Below are 21,698 nucleotides of genomic sequence, written 5' to 3' on the forward strand. Positions count from 1 at the left end.
GAATTGGGAGGGGACACAGCCAGGGCAGCTGAGCTGAACTAATCAATGAGGTATTCCATACCATGGGACATCATGCTTGGTATATAAACTGGGTGTGGGGTGGGAGGTTGGGGGGTGTCTGGGGCCAGTTGATTGTTGCTCAGGGACTGGCTGGGCATCAGTCAGCAGGTGAGGAGAAGTTGTACTGTTCTTTTCTCCCTTCCCTTTGGATTTCATTCCTCTCCCTTTCTCCCTCCTTTCATTCTAACTGTTATTGTCATTATTACTACCGTTCTTTTGTTCTTATTTTATCTCAATTATTACATCGTTCTTATCTCAACCCTTGAGTTTTATGTTCCATTCTGATTCTTCTCCCCACCCCTCTGGGTGAGAGGGGAGTGAACAGGCAGTTATGTGGTACTTAATTACTGGCTGAGGTTAAACCACCACACATACCCCATTCTTTCATTCATTTAGATGGCTTACATTCACCTAAAATAAGCTAGCAACACTTCCACAAGCAGGGTCTTTAGCTTCAGAGCAAGCAAAGGAAATACAAACATGTTCTGGCAGCAAGACAACTCTGATATCTCAATACCTTGCTAGTACTATAACAATTTAGCTAACACCATTACCAGATTTTGTCTTGTGATGTTTCCACTTCTTTGAAGTATTAAAAGTGTGAACACTGTCCTTGCAACATTAAAAAGTTTATCACTTACACACCACCGTTTCAGATCTAAGCTTACTTTCCAGATAGTAAGCGCTTTCCATTATTCCTGAAAGCTAATACACTTAATATTCATGACAACATCCGTCTCTGACCTTCCTTTTGCAGTACTGGTTTTGCATGAGTTTGTTCTTCTGCTTCACCAAGGTTTTCTGTCAACACTTTGAGAAAGACATTCAAATCCTCTTGACTTAACACAACCTACAAAATTGCAGATGACAGTTCTCATGAAAAACGTTGTTCTTTAAACTTATTGCTAGCTAACAAAGCAGAACAACATTTCCTGGCAAGAAGAGCGTTTATTTAGGTATTTTGTTAGCAGCAGCTACCCTTAAATGACATGATGACTTTTTGTTAAAGGATTAGGACAGGGGTCCTCAAACTTTTTAAACAGGGGGCCGGCGCATGGATTAAGTGGCAGGAAGTCATCTGTGGCTGCTTGGTTCCCCCCACTTCCCCCCAACCCCTGGTGGGAGGGGGGGTGGGGGGGTGGGGGTGTCTGTAAATACCGGGGGCTGGATTGAGGACCCTGGGGAGCTGTATCCGGCCTGCAGGCCGTAGTTTGAGGACCCCTGGATTAGGAGATTAAAGAAAGTTGAGACTTCCAAAGCTGTATCAATAGATACTGCATCCTTTACTTAGTATATCTACACTTTTAACACTTTCCTGTAAATGACATGCTACTTAATATTTTGAGTTTCACCCAAGATGTACCTGGTATTTTTCTTGCACAGCACATGCATTGCCACAGAAAAAAACTATCTTGAGAGGTCATTCAAGGGAGACAGGAAGTTATGAAGCTAGAGTTACTAAGGCAAGTATTTGCCTAATTTAAAATTCTTCTCAAGAAGATATTTTTAAAAAAAACAAGCACTGAAAGAAGACTTGCTCTGAGAACTGGTCACAAAACCATTTGATTTAAGTTGGTCCTGCCTTATGGCAGGGAATAAACAAGACCGCTTGACATCCCTTTCAGTTATCTTACCTTTCTCTCAGTTTAATATATGTACACAGCAGTTTGGGTGCTTTATATGACACTTTCAAACCTCTGCATTCAAATAGGTAGGCTAAACTCTGTTGACATCCCTGAAACTCACTCAACAAACTACTTAGAAGTTTGCAGCTTGTTGCACCTTTGTGTCTAAAAGTAACATAAAGGTTAGTCTTATGTTTAGTATTGTCACCGAGATTCTCACCATGTTCTTTTCACAAGACTTACATTCATTGTATCCAGACTCCCCGTGATCTCCAATACTGGCAATTTGTGAAACCAAGTTGCAGACAGATTTCGTTTCACAGACAGGCTTAAATTAATAGGACGAAGTATTTGAATGTCTGGATGTGACAAACCTGTCTCCATAGTGGTCCTTAGAACAAAAGGAAGAAAACAAAAACCCTCACACCACACATGGTAGGCAAGTTAGAAGTTAAGTACATTTGCAAAGGAACATCATAAAATCTCAAATCTCATCTCTCTTTAGGCTTAAATGGCTTCCCGAGCAGAACAGTGTATTATTTTACTACCAAATTTTTTGCCCTTAAGACCACATTATTTTAACACCACATATTTGACATTGTCACAGACCATGGTTTCCAAGTAAGTAGATTAATATCCTATGAAGTATTAATATTACCAGTTAGCTAAGGCATTACTTAGTAAAATGCACTTTACCTGGACAGTTTCAGCTTCGTCAGCTGCACATCCATTTTGTCAATGACTGGCGGGAGCGAACTGCCTTCTGGAGACACCAAACTAAACTGGTTCTGAACCTTAATCAAGCCAAGATCTACTACTATAACATTGGGGGAAACTGAGGACTGAGGAATGACTATAACTGGTGCTTTCAAGTTAATGTCCATCGAAAGTCGAAAACTCCTTTGAGCCAGGTCTTTTACACTGGTAGCAGCCTTTTCTGCAGCTTGGACTGTAGCAGCACTCAGTGCCTCCTTAGCTGTCTGAAAGTTGTTCAAGAAGGTCTAGAACAAGCAGTTGAACAAAAAGTAGAAATGCTTGTAAACAGTTGTTTAATCTAAATTACTTTCATTTTACATCATCAACCACAAGCAACATCAACCACCAATTATGCTTCCTACTGTGCTGAATTTTCCCTGGGGAAAGACAAATGTGTACCTTCTGTCATGACCTCTCATAGAGGGTCAAAAATGTATTAACCAGTACTATCCACTCATTTTAAACCCGTTTCTACCTTTTCTTACTTATTAGCTACAAATTCCTTCACCTCATTAGCTTCTGGAGACATGTTTTTAGAGCCCCTCTTTGCCCCCACTGAATACTAATTCTTATTAAAGCCAGTACTAAATGACAGAAAGCCCACTAGCGCTTTATTGAAAAAGACAACATGAGAATATCTGATGAAGGTATAAATATTTACAGTGATTAATTTGCAGCTGTCATAGCATCTAACCTTGCAGAAAGTTTTGCCTCTAACATTAGCTCAGATATGTTTGCAATGAACTCAGGTTTTTGCCAGGGTGGAGAAAGCAGTGAACACAAACACCCCAAAATACCTTAATAGCATCAAGCTTTTCCCTATTTCGAAAGCAGAGGGTGGGAAGTGACCCACCTACATTATCTTAGTTTTTTGAAACTCAAACTAGTTCAAGCTTACTGAAAGTCTTTTTTAATAGTACACACAAATAAGCTTATCATTTCTCTTTCAGAAGCTTGTTACCACTTGTACTGAGGACACAAAGAAGGCTAATTTGAGAATACAGCAGAAACATAAAAAGGGAAAAAAAGACTCACCAGAAGAGACATAAGAAATTTGTGAAGGTATACTATCTGAATGCAGCCTACTTTCAAAGATACGGTACCATCCACTTTTGACATGTCAGCGTAGGCTTCTCCCTCAGTAGCATATGGATCTAATGCCAGATTGAAACTGAAAACTTCATCTCCAACTATAGACACAGCCTAGAAAGAAAGAAACAGTACCTACCAGCCATCAGCAGCTTCTAAAAAGGTACTTAATACAAAGAAGGACTAAACATATCATCAGCCTATCAGATGTACAAGTTAGACCATTATTTTTTAAAAAATTTTCAGACATCTATTCTTCTAATATGAAAACTATGCTTTACCATGTATCTTGTTAGAAAAGGAGGTATACATGACAAATCAAATATTTTAAAACAAGTGAAATAGCATTTATTACATTTCACTTCTACACACAAAAGTAACCAAGAATCAAGTAAAACTTAAAATCTTGTAGTTTAGTACTTTTTTATGAAGGGTCCTTGAATCAACATCGGTGACAACTATGTCTTTAAGTCGGGCAAAGAATACAGTGTGACTCGGCTGAAGGAGAAGAGATGAGTCAAGACCTGTAAAGCATAAAGAGAGAAACAGTAGTATTGTGTAATGGAGGTAAAACTCATTTTCAGGGTAGGGCCACACAGCACCGTTAGGGGAGATGAGATCAGTTACCGAAATTATACATTGCAACAATTATTTTATTAGTAGCTTGCTAAATTCAACAAAGATTTTAGAAAAACCACCAAAAAAATAAACAAACACACTTGGTTTTCTCCTCTGTTTCGAAACAAAGTCAGTTACCATTTCCCTTGCTAAAAGGACTGTACGTAGAGCTCTATTCAATCCAAGGCATTTTTGTCTCCCTGTATCCAAACAAGAATAATTAAAAGTAGTTCCCCAACTACCATAACCTCTCCAAAATAAAAAAGTACTCTTAAGTTCTGGAAATAGATACTTCTTGTATCTTACCAGACACAGAAGGCAAGTATATTGTCTGGAGTTCAAATCCAAGTCTGTACACTGTGCCATCTGTTATTAAGCTTTGAGAATGTGACCATACTACTGCTTCGAAAAACATGAAATATAAAAATTTCTAATCCAGACACTGTCTCAATATCAATCATCTCTAGAAAGAAGTGAGCTAGTATTCACAGAAAAATATTCTAACATTAATCCATCTCCTAATAACCAAGCTGAGTTAGTTTATTGAGATTTTCTGTCACAGAAGATGTTACCATACTATATTTGAATACAACACTTTCTTGTGTGAATACATCGTATGATTTAGAGATGGGCACAAGTGAAAGACTTTTTATGAACTGTAATACATATTCTGGTATATCACACATTCTTCAATATTCACACCAAGAGGGAGTTTTGGCAGCTATAGCCAAACTTGGAAGTGAAAATTCCTCCCCTGCCTCTCTCTCACACAGAATTATTGATAGCCCCTCTGGGGGGTAAAAAAAGAATCAAGAAAATGAAACCGAAACAAGAAACGCAAACAAACCCTAAGACTTCAAAAGCAAAGAAAATATTTTTAAGGGATTTTTTAATCCTAAATAATTCATGTATAGCAGAAAAATAGCGTAACATGAAAACCCACCCATAAACAAGCTCCTTCAAAACATCAGCCTAATTACCTGAAGAATAATGTATCATGCTTTTCTAGCAGGAGGCCAAAACATTATGACAGACTAGAAGACTGACTTTGAAAACAATACCACAAGCCACATTTATACAGATAATTTTTTTAAAAAAGTCAGATACTGAAAATATATACCTTACATCTCTTTTAGTCCAATTATTAGCAGTTGCTTTAAAACTAAGCTACTAGATCAGTTGCTACTAACAAACAATTTGATACCTTGTATCTTGATCTCTGCAATATTCTTCTTTTCATCACAAATACTTAAACAGAAGGCATCCAGTTTGGCAAAAAACTTGAAGTCAAAGACATCCTTATCCTTGGAAGGTCTAGCCACTAGAAATGAGAGAGGGAGTGATTTACAAGGTACTTTCACTTAAACTCCTGAGAGTATTTGCGGGTTGTTTTGGTCTAGGGTTTGGGGGTTTTTTTGGCATTCAGATGACTTAGCTCTGTTCCCTACAGTTTCTTTCATCACCAAGTCTGTAACATCCCATCTTAGAGCAACAAGCCTTCCTCTGAAAGCAACTCTACTGACAAAACATGTCAGCATCTGTTTGTAATACTATGTCTGATATTATTCCCATTTAGCAATGATTCTCTGTTGGAACAACTTTACTTTTTTTAAATGAAGGGTAATTGTGGGGTTCAAAGGAAGTAAAACGCAGAGTCTACTTATTTGTAACATCAAATCAGTAACTCAAATAGGTTCACAGTAGTGGCTTTTTCAGGTTATCCAGTATTTCCTATTCCAAGATCCTAAGGTAAGAATTTTTCTCTTAAAGCTTATAAGAAATGGCAAACCTTGGAAGCCTGTTTCAGGCAGCCAACATCCAGGTTTTATGAAACCAAGTGTTAAGACTGGGAAAAATAAGGCAAAGTCATGCACAAGTGTCAAAAATTATCTCTGGGGGAAGACCAGAAGCCATCAGACCTCACTGATGGTGTGCACCTTCACTAAGAAAAAGCAGCAAAGTATTAATCCAGGAGCTTAAATATTTACGGTCTTTGTTACACCACATACACCAGCACCTTCTTTTTCAGCCTGCAGATTCAAACCCAGGACAATTGAAATTGTATGTGGTTCTGAACATTCTTCACCAGGCACCTCATTTCCAGCATACCTGATGCTTGAGTTTTGCACTTTGTATTAAGGACACTGCAGTTGCTCCCCTCTGAGTATATTTTGATATAAATTCAGATTTTGTTTCAGTGCTATACAAACAGCAAGATTTTAATTAGGCTAGCAAACAACTCTACTACTTCTTTGAAAGTATATTTAAATCACCTCAGTCAGTAACATCACATAATCCAAATAATACATCTCCTTTATTTTACCATTCACAGTAAGATCATGCTGCTGTTTGAGTCCTCTAAGCTCACAGAAATCTCATTTACTCAAATTCAAGTGTATTTGTGAAATGGCAATGAAACAAGAATAGAAATATCACCTGAAGACACTATTTATGACCAGAACCAGTCTCACTTACTGGTTTTTTGAAATGAGTCCTCCAGCCTGGTAAGCCACAGTCACATGACTTTTGATCTTCACCCCACACTACAAAGCTTATCCTGTTTCTCTGGATTTGATCATTTTGTCAGCATGTAACACTTCCTTTCAGAACGACCATTTTGTCAAATACAACTGTACCTTTCTTCAGTCTAGTTTCACCTTCTTGCTTTTCATCTTTATTTGGTGTGTCTCCACTACTTCCTTTGCCTGATGGACTAACAGCTGTCAAAAAACTGACAGTAGACATAAGGGCCTCTGTATGCAGTAGAAGGTTCAATGACGAAAACACTACCTGTTGAGAACATAAGACTCCATATGACAAAAAAAAGTAACATGTACAAGTACAAGAGCTGGGCTGAGGTGCAAAAGCATCCAATGGTATATAATAACTAGATTATTATTCTTAGATTATTTTTTAGATTTATTACGTTATTTTCCTTAGAACAGGAAAGCCGCATGTGTTACCAACAACAGATCATAAAGGAAAAAAGCTTTCTGTAAAGCAGAAAAGTGGTAAGCTTAAAAATAAGAAAACCTAACAACCACCCAACAGTGCAGCTGTTAACTACAACCTCCTCAGTACAAAAGCGAAGTGATACAAAATTAATTTAGAAGTATTAAATGAGTAAAACACTTATTGTGGAAAACTGCAGTAAGTAAGTGGAGAACTTCATTAGATGACTGAGATACACATCTGGAGTAAGATAGTCCAACCTAAACCTGGATTCAGTCTTCTCAAGCTGTATGGTCTGTCCAACAGACTCATCTTGAATTCTCTTGCAGTAACACAGCACTACATGAACAGATAGGTGGCAGGTGTCTGCCACGTAGATACAGAGCATAAAGGTATTTCCCAACATAGCCACTATGGGAGTCCAAAAGATGAGTAAATGCCTGACATCCAGTTTAGTAAAAAAGTTACCCACTTGAATGGGCTTGGAATTGGAAAAAGAGCCCAAATGCAATACTTGCAGACACAGAAGTCCCACTGAGAGTTGCAAGGCAACACCTCACGATGTACGGGAAGTTGAGTTCTCTTAACATCTGTGCGATACCATTGCATGAAGGCAGTCAACTCACTGTATAGCAACCTCACTAGCATCGGAGTAGCAGAACTGTCATCCACCCTGCTGTGGCTTCAGGAACTTTTTCTTGGCAAAAAGATTCCAGTATTAACTAGACTTCCCAGATGAAAACTACAGATACTCTAAAACTATTAGATGGCAAGTGCAGTATTTCAGTTTTCACACCAAAAAACAGCAGGCAAAATAATGCCATAAAATTATAAAGGCGGGAAAGTAGCTATCGAAGAAAACTGACTCTGTAGTTTCTTCCAGAATTCCTCAAGACACTGTTGTTCCCTAGATTGAAATCTGACTCAAAAATTCACCATTAATACAGCACTCAGAACTTAAGAAGTTAGGTACTTGCTGCCTGAAAATGTTTCCCTATATTGTAATAATTTTTAAGGGATTAAATTGTCATTCTAGAGTTGACAACAGAAGTGATGGAGAGGAAAATGCAGTATTGCAGGAAGCTCCTGAATCATATTTTGGAGTGAAGAATAAGACCGTGCTCCCCACTGCCCATCCTTGAAACAAAAAAACAAAAACCAAACCAACCCACACCAAAAAAACCCAAGCAAACCAACACTCAAAAATGGATTTAGACTTCTTATTAAATTTAGCCAGAGTGCTGATTATGTGGTGCTCATTATTTGACAGGAAAAGGAAAGAATTCTAGACCCTGCTACATTTTCCCATACTGGGCATTGGAACTTCATGATCTCATATGTGTGAGATGTATTCTTACATTAGTTTGCATTTTATCCACGTGAGCTACCCTAGACAGTTTTTCATCATAGTCAAGAAACAGACTAACATATTGCTTTTACATTAAATCACATAAAAACTTTGAAATGCAGTAAGGAGAATTAAAGAGTTAAAGTGTAAGGCTGCGGGGGGGGGTGGGGGGGGGGCGGCACACAACAGGAAAGCTTAAAACCCCTTATTGATCCTTCCCTTCTAATCCAGCAAACAAACAAAAAAAGCAATAAAATCTGCAAGCACTCACTTGAATCATCTGTTCAGTGTTGTCAAATGTTGTCTGGAAGTGTGGCCCATTTCTGTCAGCCTGAAAATAATGATTCACATGAAGGTTAATACTAAATTCCGAACAGTCACTGTGCTCTTCAGAAGATACAAAACAATCCACTAGCTCTGAATAGTTGGTTTAAGCCTTTATAATATATAAAAGAGCTTTAACAATACATTTTAAAAGCTTTATGTATACCTTGATATATTCCACCTTCAGAAGGTCTAATCCAGGTTTATCTGAAGAACTAATTAGATGAATGGGTGCTTTTTTACCTGTAACATACCACAGGAAATACACAAGAATTAGAGTAATTTCTGTCCTTTCAAAAGGACCAAAGAATTTCTGCCTTGAAGATAGGGATTAACTTTCAATACCATTTGTTAAAATACATTGCACCACCAAATATGAATCACTGCTTTCTCTCCACTAAGTCCAAAATGGCGAGTCTACACCTCTTCTCCATCCAAAGGTGGAGTACTAAGCTATTTATTTATCTAATAAGCATTACGGTGGGCGTCCAGACCTCATCAACTGTGCTAATGGAACAAGCACAGCCAATGAACATTTGCATACCAAGTATTGTAACTGGAAAACTAGAGCAACATCTGGATTTCAGTGAGCACAAGAGACAGGACAGCCAGTTTCAGGCTAACTGATATACACACACACCACCACCCCATACTTCTCTTCCACTGCTTATTACCTCCAATTTCATAGTAATCCAAGTTTATTTTCTTTAAATAAGATACAGCTGCTAAATGATAGGTTTTGACAGTAGCTTCTGTCCCAAGATGCATTACATCAAATACAAGTACCACTTCCTCAGTTTTCTTTTGCCTGGTGAGTTCTACTAAAACCTGCATGAGCAAGAAACACACAGTTATACCATCTTTTCACATGTAGCATCCTCACCATTCAAAACACCAATGAAAAAAGCACAAAAGTAATGCCTTGCCTGCTTTACTGGAAGTATTATTTTTATTACCATGTTAAAGTGTAAAAACAGAAAAAAAAGATTGTTTGATGATGAGATATAAGTATCATGGAAATGTTTCAGGATTTACTCTCTGAAGTGACATGCCCGGGTATTTACTTTGTTCTTCCAGTGCAAATTTCCCACCCAATTCCCCCATATTATGACTTAGTACTATTAATATCGAGCAAAAATACTCCAGTAAAGGGCTTTTTCACTGACTTTTTTTTTTATACATACACACAGATAAAGTACGTGTATGTGTTTTTTATATACATACCATGTCTAAAAGAACCTTCATATACAATATCATACACGACTCATACACAGAAATACCTATGTACATACATGTGTATTTTCTCGTTTGGTGGCTATGTTTTTGCATCCAGTAAATCTGGTGAACAGTGGTAATACAATATTGGAAATTTTCTTGAATAGTCTTTATGTATAAAATAAAAATAGAATTAGAGACATACCTCTTTAATTTCAAACTTCAACTGAAGATCTGTCAGTTCCTCTTTAGCAGGCTCCTTATTTCTTATTTCTCCTCCTTTAATTAGCGACCTGTCAGTTGGTTCAGAACTTTCCTCAAAATCAAAATATTCTTCTTCAGAGTCTACGGAACAGAAGTGACTTCCTCCTTAGTACACTTCTTCCAGAAACAGGGGTAAATATCCTACCCTCTCTTTCCCATTCCAATGGGATTTTAAACTGTATGAGCAGTTTAAACCTAATCTAACAGAAGTATACTTCTTAGATCTATACTGCTTTCTCACCCATTGGACCCAAACCAAAGAAAATTAAAACTCTACCAAGGTAAGCACTGGAGTTTGGCTGTATCATTAGATATTCAAGAACATATATAAGGAAAATCAGTTATAAAGTAAGCCCCAGGAAACGTTACCAGGTTCCACTAGAGGAAAGCTCTTTTCTCGAAGAAACACGAACATAAATGCTCAAATCCACAGTGTCAATACAGTAATGCACCATTTGTTATTCTAGTTCTGCACTTTCAGTAAAAGAAGAGTTTTGCTAATGCAAAACACTCAGGACAGTACACGTGATGTTTGTAACAGTCTATTTTCACCACACATCGGCTGCCTAATGCAAGTGTATACATCCTCCAGACATGTCACTCACCTTTCTTATATGCCCACCCCAAATTATGGGTTCTGAAGTGGCAGCAGCAGCAAATCAGTATTTAGCTAAAACTGTTTTTTGATTTAAGTTAATACTGAAATAACAGGTTCCTCAATACTCCCTCCTAAAAAGATGTCTCATGGCATCTGAATAATTAAATTGGTTTGCTAATGACATCCTAATACAGTTATTAAGAGCTCATTTACATTTTAAGAGTTTACTTATGCAAAATATTCATTAGCAAAAAAAACTGGTTTTGCTTTTTTGAAAAAGTAAGTTCATTATTCTGAAGTAACATCAGCATCTTTATCAAATCTTCTTATGCGCTTCAAGTTAGAAATGATCATACTCATCCCTATTGTCCTGATAACATGTTTTAGATCAATAGCAGCCTGAATGTTAGCTATTCTGTAAGTTATGCCCTTCTACTTTTACAAATGCATATCTGTAGCTTCTTACCTGAAATTATTTCTGCTAACAACTGGGGTGTATCAAGTAATCCTTTACTAACAACAGGAATTGTGGGAATAGCCAGTACCTAGAGGGAGGGGGAAAAAGAAAAAAATGCAAAAAAAACCCAACACTATTTTAAAGTTTGTATAACTTGGTATGTTCAGTCATACTTTCCACTGATGAATGCACATTTTACCTCGCCTCTCCCATATGACTTAGAAAATTCGGTTTTGGCAATACTTACATTGAAACCAGCAGGATAATGACACAGGCTAAGCTAGACACATTTGAGTAAGGTCAGCGTGCTCTGATGATAAGCATAATGAAGACACTTTGCCTAACTCAGCTGACAACAGATCACTTATTTCAAGTGAAAAAGACCACAGACATTAGCAGAATTCACATGTACAATGACTGCTTCATGGTGTCATTGTTTTTTATTTCAGTTTTCTTATAATCAGCTTACCTTTGTGCTTGGAATTGACACAGACGACTTCTGAGGCAATGGAATGCTATCAATCAGATCAAAAATTGCCTTGATTTTCTGGTCAGAGAGTCTGACATGCACCAAAGGAAGTCCTCCTGACACTTTAAACCTTTTAAAAAAAATAAAATAAAAAAAAGGAGGAATAAACTCCAAGACAAAAGAGTACATAACAATTTGTGATTTAAATCTTACTAATATCTACACTCATATGTAAAGATCACATCACAGTAAAGCTAGTGATTCTGCATTAAAAACAGGTCTTGGATTCAGTTTAAGCAGTATAGTTGGTAACCAGTGGAGGTACCCAGGGAACTCCTGGCCAAAACAAGTTTCATGAAAAGTAGTAAGCTACTTTATTTCTTATGTTAATACCTTCAAATTACAAAGTGTAACAATCTGTGGGGAAAATACGGTTTTCTGTAAGTACACAGTAATGAAAAAGAAGTCCTTTCAACATTAACATATTACTTTGGCATCCTGGTATCTCTTTCCACCATCGACTTTGCCAACTGTACATGAATATCCATAGGCTGTAATATGTGCAAAGTTGATGGATGTTGAAAACGAGCCTTCTTCCAGTCTTCACCTGCAAATGTTCAGCAAATAATAGATAAAAGCATCACCAGTTAGTTGCTCTAATTAAGCTATCATTAAAGTAATCAAATGGCATGACTAGGAGAACAAAAAGAACCCCCTCACAAACTAGAGAAACCTAGAACAATTTGGACAAATTATTTTAAAAGCTTACTTAAGCCCAAATGAAGTATTAAGGCCAATTTTAGCTGTATTTTCCTGCATATGATGGAAAACATAATAGTTCTATGCATTTATGTTGCTTGCTAGCATCAAAGTAAAGAAGCAATATATAAGTCCAAACAAAAAGCAAGCAGCTGTTTAAAGAGAAACTATTTTTTTCCACAGCTTAATAACAGACGTGTGTTATACTCTATCTTTTAGTTAACTATTGGCTTTGGTTTGCCTTTTTTCTTTAAAGAACATATTTATTACAGGTATGTAACCATCACCAATTTTTTGAATAAACAGCAACTATGTTGTTTTGTTACCTTTTCTTCCAAAAAGAAGTTGCACATTTTTTATTTCCACGTCAAACTTGTCATAAGCTTTGTCCATAATTTCTTCTAAAGATGAAAAGCTAGAAGCTTGGCTACTGCCTTGATTTATGCTGTTCAGCTGAACATGTAAAGGACAAGATAAAGTTAAGTCTAAAACTTACATACACATGCTATTAATTCTAGTGACGATAAAGGTGATTATTCATAGGAGTTTATGATGGACATTTGAACTCTTAGAGATAAGAAATAATTCATTTCACATTTCAGTTACCAAGAGTTAGTAGGCGTTATTTGTTACTTCTATCAAACCATTTAATTCAAGTTATGCAAAAAAACTTTATATTAGTTTACAAGTTCACTGCTGGAGTAAAACTAAATCTTAATTAGTAAAACTAAATACTTAGTCAGGTAAAACCAAATTAAATTATAGTAATATTTCAATTTTATAGGAATAAGTGAATCAACTCTCAAATTCCAAGAGAAAAATTATATTCTTTTATTATTAATAAAATATTATCAATTTACAAAAGGAGAAACAAAAGTTCATGTGCTTTGCTGAAGAAATGAAAGACATTAAGTAAGCTACTACAATCATGATTACAAAATGAAAATGTTTCCTAGGGAGATTTACTAGTAAAGTATGTCACAGACAACAGCTCTGAACATTGATCAAAACTGACCCACATTTGTTTGGTAAGAAATACAGTACATTAAAAACACATTCACACGGATGATCCATCTTTGCCTTCTGAAAACAAGATAGGTTTAAATGACAGCTATGTTAAGAGAAAAGAATATTTTTTCCTCTGAGCTTATAAGAGAGGTCATGTATATACCTGAAATGTACCGAAGTCCAAAATTAGCAAATCTGATTTTTCATGGTAGAAACCCGTCTGTGGAACCACAAGGTAGGAAGGTTTCAGATAAATCTTCAAGTCAAGGACTTTCCTCATTTCAATAATATGAGCTAATCCTTAAAATAAAAAGGGACATTAAAAGCGAAATGCTATTCAGAAGCGTAACATTTATGCCAGTCAACACACAGAGGGACGCTATTTACCTGAAGGGTAACACAACTTGAGCAAAGACTTACTTTTCTAATATTCTACTGATTTCTTACTGAACCCAACGCTCCTTCCCACAAAACACCCACTAAAGCTCCAAGTCACAAACTCAAGGAAAAAAGCCAATCGTACAAGTTGGCCAGTAATCAAAACATACAAAATGTGTTTAGAAAATCATATGGAAACATTTCAAGACATTCAAGGGTTCACCTCAGGTGAGATCTGCTATTACCTTACCTGTAGCAGTTCTTTCCTTGATTTCCTCCAGCTTCATTAATGTGGCTGATGTTAACCTTTCAAGATCCATGCCCTTACTTGTCTGAAAGAATTCTACCATTGCATTTATTGTTCTCTTTTCAAAAAAAAGAGAAGACAAGAATTACCAATACACAAGTCACTCTGCAAAGACTCAAAAATAGATCTGGACAGAGCAAACAGAATAGGACAGAGAAAAGCAAATCAGAAGAATGGTTTAGAGTTCTGATTACTACTCACTGCATCATATTTTATTTCCACAGGCTGTGATTCAATAGTGAGGCTCTGGTCAGCAGTACTATCCTCTGGGTTAATATTAAACTCTATCTGAAGTAGAGAAGACTTGCTATCTCCTATGGAAGCCACAAGAGATGGTACCGTGTTTTCTTGTCTCAGGCCTGTAACGTACCAGTTTTCGAGCTTTGCTTCAACTCTAAAGATGATGAATAGTTAAATATACTTAATTAGAACACAGAACACAGTTCCATCTAGGAAAGACAAGCAAGATGAGAAAGCCTTTGATAAAGCCAAACCTGATTAGCTTCACAGAACTAACATACCACATGGTTAAGAAATTATTATATTAAGAAGTCGGAAAAATAAATAAGAGGCAAATTGTTCAAATCAACCTAAGAGTGATATTTTCTTTTTACCTTCCATTATCTGCACAGCAGACTGAATATAACTTTCAGCTCATGCTTATTAAGAGAATCAGTTGCAAGAGAAAAGAAAGGCAGAATAGTTATGCTACAGGTGAAAGAGTAGGAATGTTAACTATGACATACTGATTTCAAAAACAGTTATGGACTTGTTTTGGTTCAAATGGGTATTCCTTACTGACAGTCTCTGACAACACTGTTAAATGGATTCAGTAGAAAAATGCCTCTAAAAGAAAGCCATGTGAACACAACCAAACTACACAAACTTCCTTTGTCCTTGTAAGTACCTAATAGATACAAAACTGATTTTTGGGTCCTGGGTCTCCACCATTGGAATTTCTGACTTAGGGAGGCAATGTGGCTTGGGCATAATCAGCATCACAAGCCTAACTCCACCAAGAAAACTTGTGTTTTTCCAGAAACTTAAAATCAACAGAAGTATCTGTTCTACTGTTTCCGTCTTGCTAACTAAATTACATGGCATGCATTTATGTAAAATATCCTTAAAGCTCTTTTTAGTTTTGTGCAGCATTCAGGCTGCACCTTTAATATTCCCAAAAATGTTTTTTAGCAAAAGTATTTCTAGAGTCAGCAACTGAGCTGGTGCTCTTGTGCATGAAGTCAGAAAATGGAAGGAGCTGCAAATGAAAGCATGAAAACTGCAGACTCATTTACCAGACACTGAAATTCTTATTCATTGACTATATAATCCAGTAACTTGTGTTCAGTATTTCTGGTGTGCCCTCTCAAAATACTGTAAGGACTCCACTTCCTAACATGCTGGTTAATCTCCTACCCACAGACTCAGTTTTTCATTTCTGTAGGAAGCAAGCAACGCAGTAGCTTGGCTGGATTGTGTAAGCCTGACCATTTCACACTGCTTAGGTATCACTTCCCAAAAGTAACATTCAGCACTCCAACATCTAGATTCAAGAAAGAGCTTATTGTTTATGAAGACTAACAACAGTATTCCTTTCTTCATTCTATTCTATGTTACTGACCAAATCACATGACTAACTTTTCAGAGTGCAAAACTGCAGAATGCCCATAAATTTAAGAGTCAATATACAATATCATGCACTATCCAAAAGAAGATTTAAAATGGGGGGTGGGCAGGGAACATGTGTTAAAGATGTTTTTACAGAAAGAAAATACCAATCTGATTACTTAATGCCTTGTGCTCCTGGGCGCTGTGATATTTTGGTACTCAGATCAATTATCTGTACTTTAAGAGTTTCTGCTGCATTCTTGTCTTCTTTAATTGTAAGAGAAGTGCTTAACAGCTTCAGTGTCACAACGTGGGCAATGTACTAGTAAAAAGGACAGAGAAAATTTAAGTTAGTCATCTTGATGTGAATAATTTTTCAGAACTCCTAATTTCAACACACCTAACAACGTACTTAAAGCTACTCCAGTCGACTAAGGTAAGAACCATATCCCTATACAGTAAGTGAAGCATAGTATCTTTACTTGCTTTCAACCCTTCTCAGTCACTACTTTTAAATAAAATAGTGTACTTCAACAAATGCAGAGCAGATAGAGTCTGCATCTATTCACAGGCTTCAAGGAAGGTGGTGGTTTTTTTTTTAAAACCATGAAAGCAAATGTGGCTAAACTACACTCACTAGACAGCTAGCAAGATCAATTAAAAAAAAAATCATCATAACCCCATCAAATAACTGTATTTTGTAAGACACTGCATATATGCCTTTCTTGTTCTTGCTGCTGAATGTCATGTCTAAACCTTGCCAAGAAATGGGTTTGGCTTCCTGACACATGTGCCATTTTATGACTGTGTCAATCAGCAACTTCAGAATCAAATAATATTTCTTATCTGAATTTGAAGCCCGCACCTTTCTTCAGGGTACTGAGTGAGATGAAAGCAGCTTTACACTTCATTTGTCCAAATTATAAATTGAAGTTTTTCTACACAGGTAAGCAAGGAAAGCATGAAACAAAGTGAAGAAAAAAAAGCACCAGTACTGGGCACTGTTTGGGCTGTGTGTCCTCTTTGTTGGCAAAAGATGCTTGCTGCTGCTCTGCTCCTTTCAACTTGACAGGAACACAAGTTCATACAATAGTGTACAGGCCTCCATGCTGCTACTCAAAGAATTCTCAACTTCCTTCTGTGAGGCCATGTAAGCTTATAATAATCAAATTTAACAAAAATATACAAGGTTGGAAAGTTGGTTTTGGGTTGGGAGTAGGGAAGCCTGATGGGAGAAGAGACAACATCCTCCTTGAAGGAAATAGTCTCAATGTAAAAATGCTTCTATCAATGATAAGCAACTTAAAGCAGAACCACCAGTCGCGTTAAAGATTTAAAACAACAATGTAACAGCACTCTCAGAAAGAATACTGAGAGAAACCTTACCATTACACATTTTCTTGTCTACTTTCTAGCTTTCTTCCTATAAGTATGCTTCCTTTCTTTCTTCCTTTAAGAATGCTACACCTGTAAATTGTTATCCTTTATTTCTTTGCTTACAAGCCAAAAAATGTCTGTCATAAATGTTTAATTTTATGCCTTCCTTTTTGTAGCAGACAAGTACTACAACTAAGATCTTCTAATATTAATCATTAGGATAAGCATTTTAATAGAAACATAACATGATCCTTCCAAACAAAGCACCCCTGAAAGTTATAAATGTTGGGTGAAACAGAAAATAATCACATACTAATGCTCACCTTTTATATAAACAACAACTATTCATTTATCAGAATCAAACTGACTCTGGATTTTGAAAAACAAAACCAATAAAAAACCAACACCCAAAAAAAAAAAGACAACTATAGACTAATTTAGTTTTCACCACAACAGGTAGCAAGAAACAGATGCACTTAAAAAGCTAACATGGAATCTTTTTTCACATACAGTTAAGCTTTTTTTATTCTTTTCCAAGTTGCAAATCTACTGTCCAGATTAGGGTTGCGCACAAGGCAGAACACTGGCAAAGAAAACACTAGCCACTTCTTGTGTTCTCTGAATATTTCCTTACTATCAATATTATTTGTACATTCAACATATTTGACTTGCACTGACACACATTCGACTGCTTATCTTAAGGCTAGCATGCATCAGAAAAGGGTTTTTTTTGTGTGGTTGGTTTTCTGCTTGGTTTTTTGTTGTTTTTTAAACCATACTCATAAGAAGTTGCTTACCTGCTTTGGTAATGAAAGGTGATGGGAGCTGTCACTGTATCCAATAGCAGTAAAAAGCTTAGCTTTCTCTTCTGGTGTCATTAGCTCATCAATAGCTAAAAACCAAAAACCCATAAAAACTTGCATCTTAAATAGTAATGATAAGCATTTTTTCCTCCCATTTGTTTTCTACTGTACTTAGTTCTGCTGACACATTTCTTTAATTCTTCATCTTACACTAAATTCCATATTGTAAAATAACGTATGCAGAAGCAGCCTTCGTATCTGGCACTACCTATGCAGCACAGGAATCAATGTAACTTACATTACAATAGTACCCACAATTCCCAGTGACGGAAATAGCTTTGAGGAGTTCTACTTAAACAAATCTCTGGTCCAGACAGCAAATCACCAGAGTACAGTGTTCCAGACACTGCAGCTGTAAGTCTGTACTCTTCTTCTTACTAAGGTTCTGAAACGCTTAAGGCCATTTCAGAAGTAAACCTTATTTGCCAGCTCAACATTCATTAAGCAGTACCATGAAATGAATCAATAATACATTGCACTGTTGATGCCATACTCCCTTCTGCACAGCAGGAAGCAAAACATACTATAACTTTCTTCATGTGTATAGAAGTTAGTGCATAAAAATCTATACCTACTTTCAGGAACAGGTGATTCTTCATCTTCCTTTTTCCGAGATTCTCTTCTACCCCAGAAACCACCAAACCATCCTCCACCTTTTTTTTCTACTTCAGTGGTTTTCTTCTTCAATAGTTTTTGTCCTGATCTTATTGTCTACAAACCAGACATTAAAATACATAATTAATAGAATTACTGTATCTTTTGCTTTTCTGTAAATAATGCATACTGAACAGACATTTAACTATGGACAGCAACATCACCCCGCAAGGGATTAAGAGCACCTTGACTTACCAGACAGAAGCAAAAAGATTGGGGGGAGGGGGGAGGGATGCACATGGAAAAAGCATGTGTTACTTCTAGTTCAGACAGCTGCCTTCTACACATTTTACTAGCATTTAGACTACAAAAAGGCAGGAACCACATGAAAAGACACTATTTAGGAGGATACAAGAAGCAATTACATTGTTAAGTCTAACAGTAACACACCCAGTTCTCCCACACAACAAGTGACAGGACAAGAGGAAAAAGCCTCAAGCTACACCAGGGGAGGTTCAGATTGGATATTAAAAATTTCTTCACTGAGAGGGCGGTCAAGCACTGGCACAGGCTGCCCTGGGAGGTGGGTGAGTCACCGTCCCTGGAGATGTTTTAAAAATGCACAGATGTGGTGCTTAAGGGCATGGTTTAGTGGTGGACTTGGCAGTCATGGGTTAACCATTGGACCGGACGATCAAAGGTCTTTTTCAACCTAAATGATTCTACGGTACCAAGAGGATAGCAGTAACACTGCGCGCGCACACACTCATAGCTTTTTGGAACTGGTTTCCAGTTTGGAAATTCATTTACTCTTGTCCTAGAAGAATAGAAAACTTACTTTCCCACCTCTCTTTCCTATCATAGTCATCAGCACAAGTTTTTTCAAGATACTATCATGACACAACCATCTTATTTGAAGTCTTACAGTTTTATTAAACAAAAATTATTTCTTACCTCAACTTGTGCTTGTTGTCTTGCTAAGATTATATTGAAGACATCAAGCTTGCTTTCTAGGTCCTGTAAAAAGTGAATCATGAAATCATTTGCCTCAAACACATTTCAGAAAAGGCTCACCACTACAAATTCTCTACTAGCTCCTTTGTATTTACACAGTTTCTTTCTAGACTTGCTCCTTTCTTTCAAGGATATACCCCACCCACCGCCAAAGTTCACTAGAAGATGAAACCTGATGTTAGGCAGCCTAATTATTTTTTTTTAAATAGATTAATCTCGCACTTCATTAAATGCATCTGAGTTCATTAATGCACAACCAAAAAGGGTTTATTTAAATGGCATTTAACTAGTATTTTCTGTCTTTCCACAACAGGTTACGCTGAACTTCAGATTAAAAGGCTATTTCCACAGAACTCTTGTGCTCTTGTAAAACCACAAACCTTGACTATGGTCATGTACATTAAAGAATTTTTTAGAGGGACCGAAACATACTTTCTCCAAAGAGAAAAAAAACCCACATACCTGAATCTGCCTCTGTGTTTCTTCTGACAGTTTACTCTGTGTCAGCTTGTTCTTGTACATATTTTTGTAACTCTTCAGAAGCTGCCTATGCTGTTTTATGTTATTCCATGACCACATTCGAGTATGTCTTTTGATGTGAACTTCAAGAACACTGCTACCTGCATATTTCCACCTATAATAATGCCACACTTTTGAGCAACTTCCCATTTCATTTGCACATTACAACTTAAAAGTTGCAGAGGTAGTTTATTAATATGCAAACACTTCATTTAGCACTTGTCATTTGAATAACTTTGTTTATAAAGATTTTAATAGTTTCAACATCACTTTTGAAAAACAGACTGAGGACTTACATGAAATGCCTGTAGAACTATAAACCTACATTCTCTATTGACTTCTGCGTGTTCGCAAATTTGGTCTGTAAAAGCATTAAGTACACTTAAGCACTCTGACAATCAACATCAGTTAGTACTTCGAAAAAAATGCACAGAAATGTGTATCAACTCAAAGTTTCAAAATTACAGTTGACATACGTGTCTCCCTTGTAATAGATTTGCTCATTTTTTTCTTTAGTTTTTCTAAAACTATATTCTAACCTCTAGGGAGCATGTTGTTCATCAGCATTTTGTTCAGAGATTTGGGGACCAGCGTTAGCTTTGCAAGTCAGATTTTCATCACTTAGTTCTATCACGTGTTCTCTTCTGCAAACCTTTTCTACTGGGCTAAGCAAAACTCTGTGAAAGTTAATAATGATACATGTGATCTAGTTTTAAAACTATGTTTAACCACAAAGGAGAATGAAGAGACTGGAGAGGAATCCAGCATCTTCCAGAGAAGGCATGAACATATACAGCTTACCACTGTCTGGCATTTTTATGGAGACACACATTCGGCCTAAATCTTCTGTATGGTGCATTGCGAACCATGTAATCTATGGACTCCAGAAGGTCTATCATACTGAGGTACTGAACACAGAAAAACAAGTTTCTTAGCAGAGGTTTAAATTTTGTGCTTAAAGTGCTTAAAGTACATGTATACCATGATCTTCAGTATTCCCCAAACTTTATAGAAATGTAAGCCTATGCTTAAATTTTCATTAGTATGTAAAAGTGGGCCAGCTACACCATTGCTCTGAAAGGACACCACTGTATGAACTTCCAGTTTCCTTGAAGGTCAAAACCAATTTTTATTTCTGCTGCTAGTCTGCTCAGCACAAAGTCTCAGGCTTTCACAAACCAACTGTACTGTCTTCATTAGTTAATACACATTTTCCCCAGTTTCAGAACTGCCTTTGCATTATCAAACCTTATTGTACTGTTCTGAACTCCTGTTACACTCTGACATCAGGAAGAGCTAAAATGCTGTACGAAACTGACTGTAAATTATCACTGAATAAATGAAAACACTAACATTGCTGGGGAGCTATCTAAGCGAGTTCCTTCACACTTCAGCAGGCTTTGTCACCAAAGCCAGTATACTCCATTCCTTCCCATCCTTGCTTGTACCTTGGCACCTCTGCTCTTATAATGTCGGCTTACAGTTTTAGAACATAA

The 21,698-nt window shown here is 36.8% G+C and overlaps 1 protein-coding gene across 3 annotated transcripts in view; it reads right to left on the reverse strand.

The window, feature by feature from the left end:
* VPS13C (vacuolar protein sorting 13 homolog C) overlaps positions 1 to 21,698 on the reverse strand; it is a 97,075-nt gene that overhangs the window by 54,410 nt on the left and 20,967 nt on the right. For all 3 annotated transcript variants that reach the window (XM_037394049.1, XM_037394048.1, XM_037394050.1), the window contains 24 exons: positions 21,004 to 21,110; positions 20,146 to 20,317; positions 19,624 to 19,686; positions 18,651 to 18,786; positions 18,010 to 18,104; positions 16,015 to 16,157; positions 14,429 to 14,621; positions 14,171 to 14,285; positions 13,706 to 13,842; positions 12,861 to 12,987; positions 12,265 to 12,382; positions 11,776 to 11,905; positions 11,316 to 11,394; positions 10,193 to 10,332; positions 9,447 to 9,600; positions 8,939 to 9,015; positions 8,720 to 8,779; positions 6,785 to 6,938; positions 5,353 to 5,469; positions 3,951 to 4,054; positions 3,477 to 3,644; positions 2,382 to 2,686; positions 1,929 to 2,076; positions 805 to 910 (listed from right to left, as the gene is read on the reverse strand). In XM_037394049.1, coding sequence (XP_037249946.1) covers positions 805 to 910; positions 1,929 to 2,076; positions 2,382 to 2,686; positions 3,477 to 3,644; positions 3,951 to 4,054; positions 5,353 to 5,469; positions 6,785 to 6,938; positions 8,720 to 8,779; positions 8,939 to 9,015; positions 9,447 to 9,600; positions 10,193 to 10,332; positions 11,316 to 11,394; positions 11,776 to 11,905; positions 12,265 to 12,382; positions 12,861 to 12,987; positions 13,706 to 13,842; positions 14,171 to 14,285; positions 14,429 to 14,621; positions 16,015 to 16,157; positions 18,010 to 18,104; positions 18,651 to 18,786; positions 19,624 to 19,686; positions 20,146 to 20,317; positions 21,004 to 21,110 — 3,148 coding nt within the window. The remainder of the gene's footprint in view (positions 1 to 804; positions 911 to 1,928; positions 2,077 to 2,381; positions 2,687 to 3,476; positions 3,645 to 3,950; positions 4,055 to 5,352; positions 5,470 to 6,784; positions 6,939 to 8,719; positions 8,780 to 8,938; positions 9,016 to 9,446; positions 9,601 to 10,192; positions 10,333 to 11,315; positions 11,395 to 11,775; positions 11,906 to 12,264; positions 12,383 to 12,860; positions 12,988 to 13,705; positions 13,843 to 14,170; positions 14,286 to 14,428; positions 14,622 to 16,014; positions 16,158 to 18,009; positions 18,105 to 18,650; positions 18,787 to 19,623; positions 19,687 to 20,145; positions 20,318 to 21,003; positions 21,111 to 21,698) is intronic.

This window comes from Falco rusticolus, chromosome 7 (genome assembly GCF_015220075.1).
Source record: "Falco rusticolus isolate bFalRus1 chromosome 7, bFalRus1.pri, whole genome shotgun sequence".
NCBI classification, from domain to species: domain Eukaryota; kingdom Metazoa; phylum Chordata; class Aves; order Falconiformes; family Falconidae; genus Falco; species Falco rusticolus.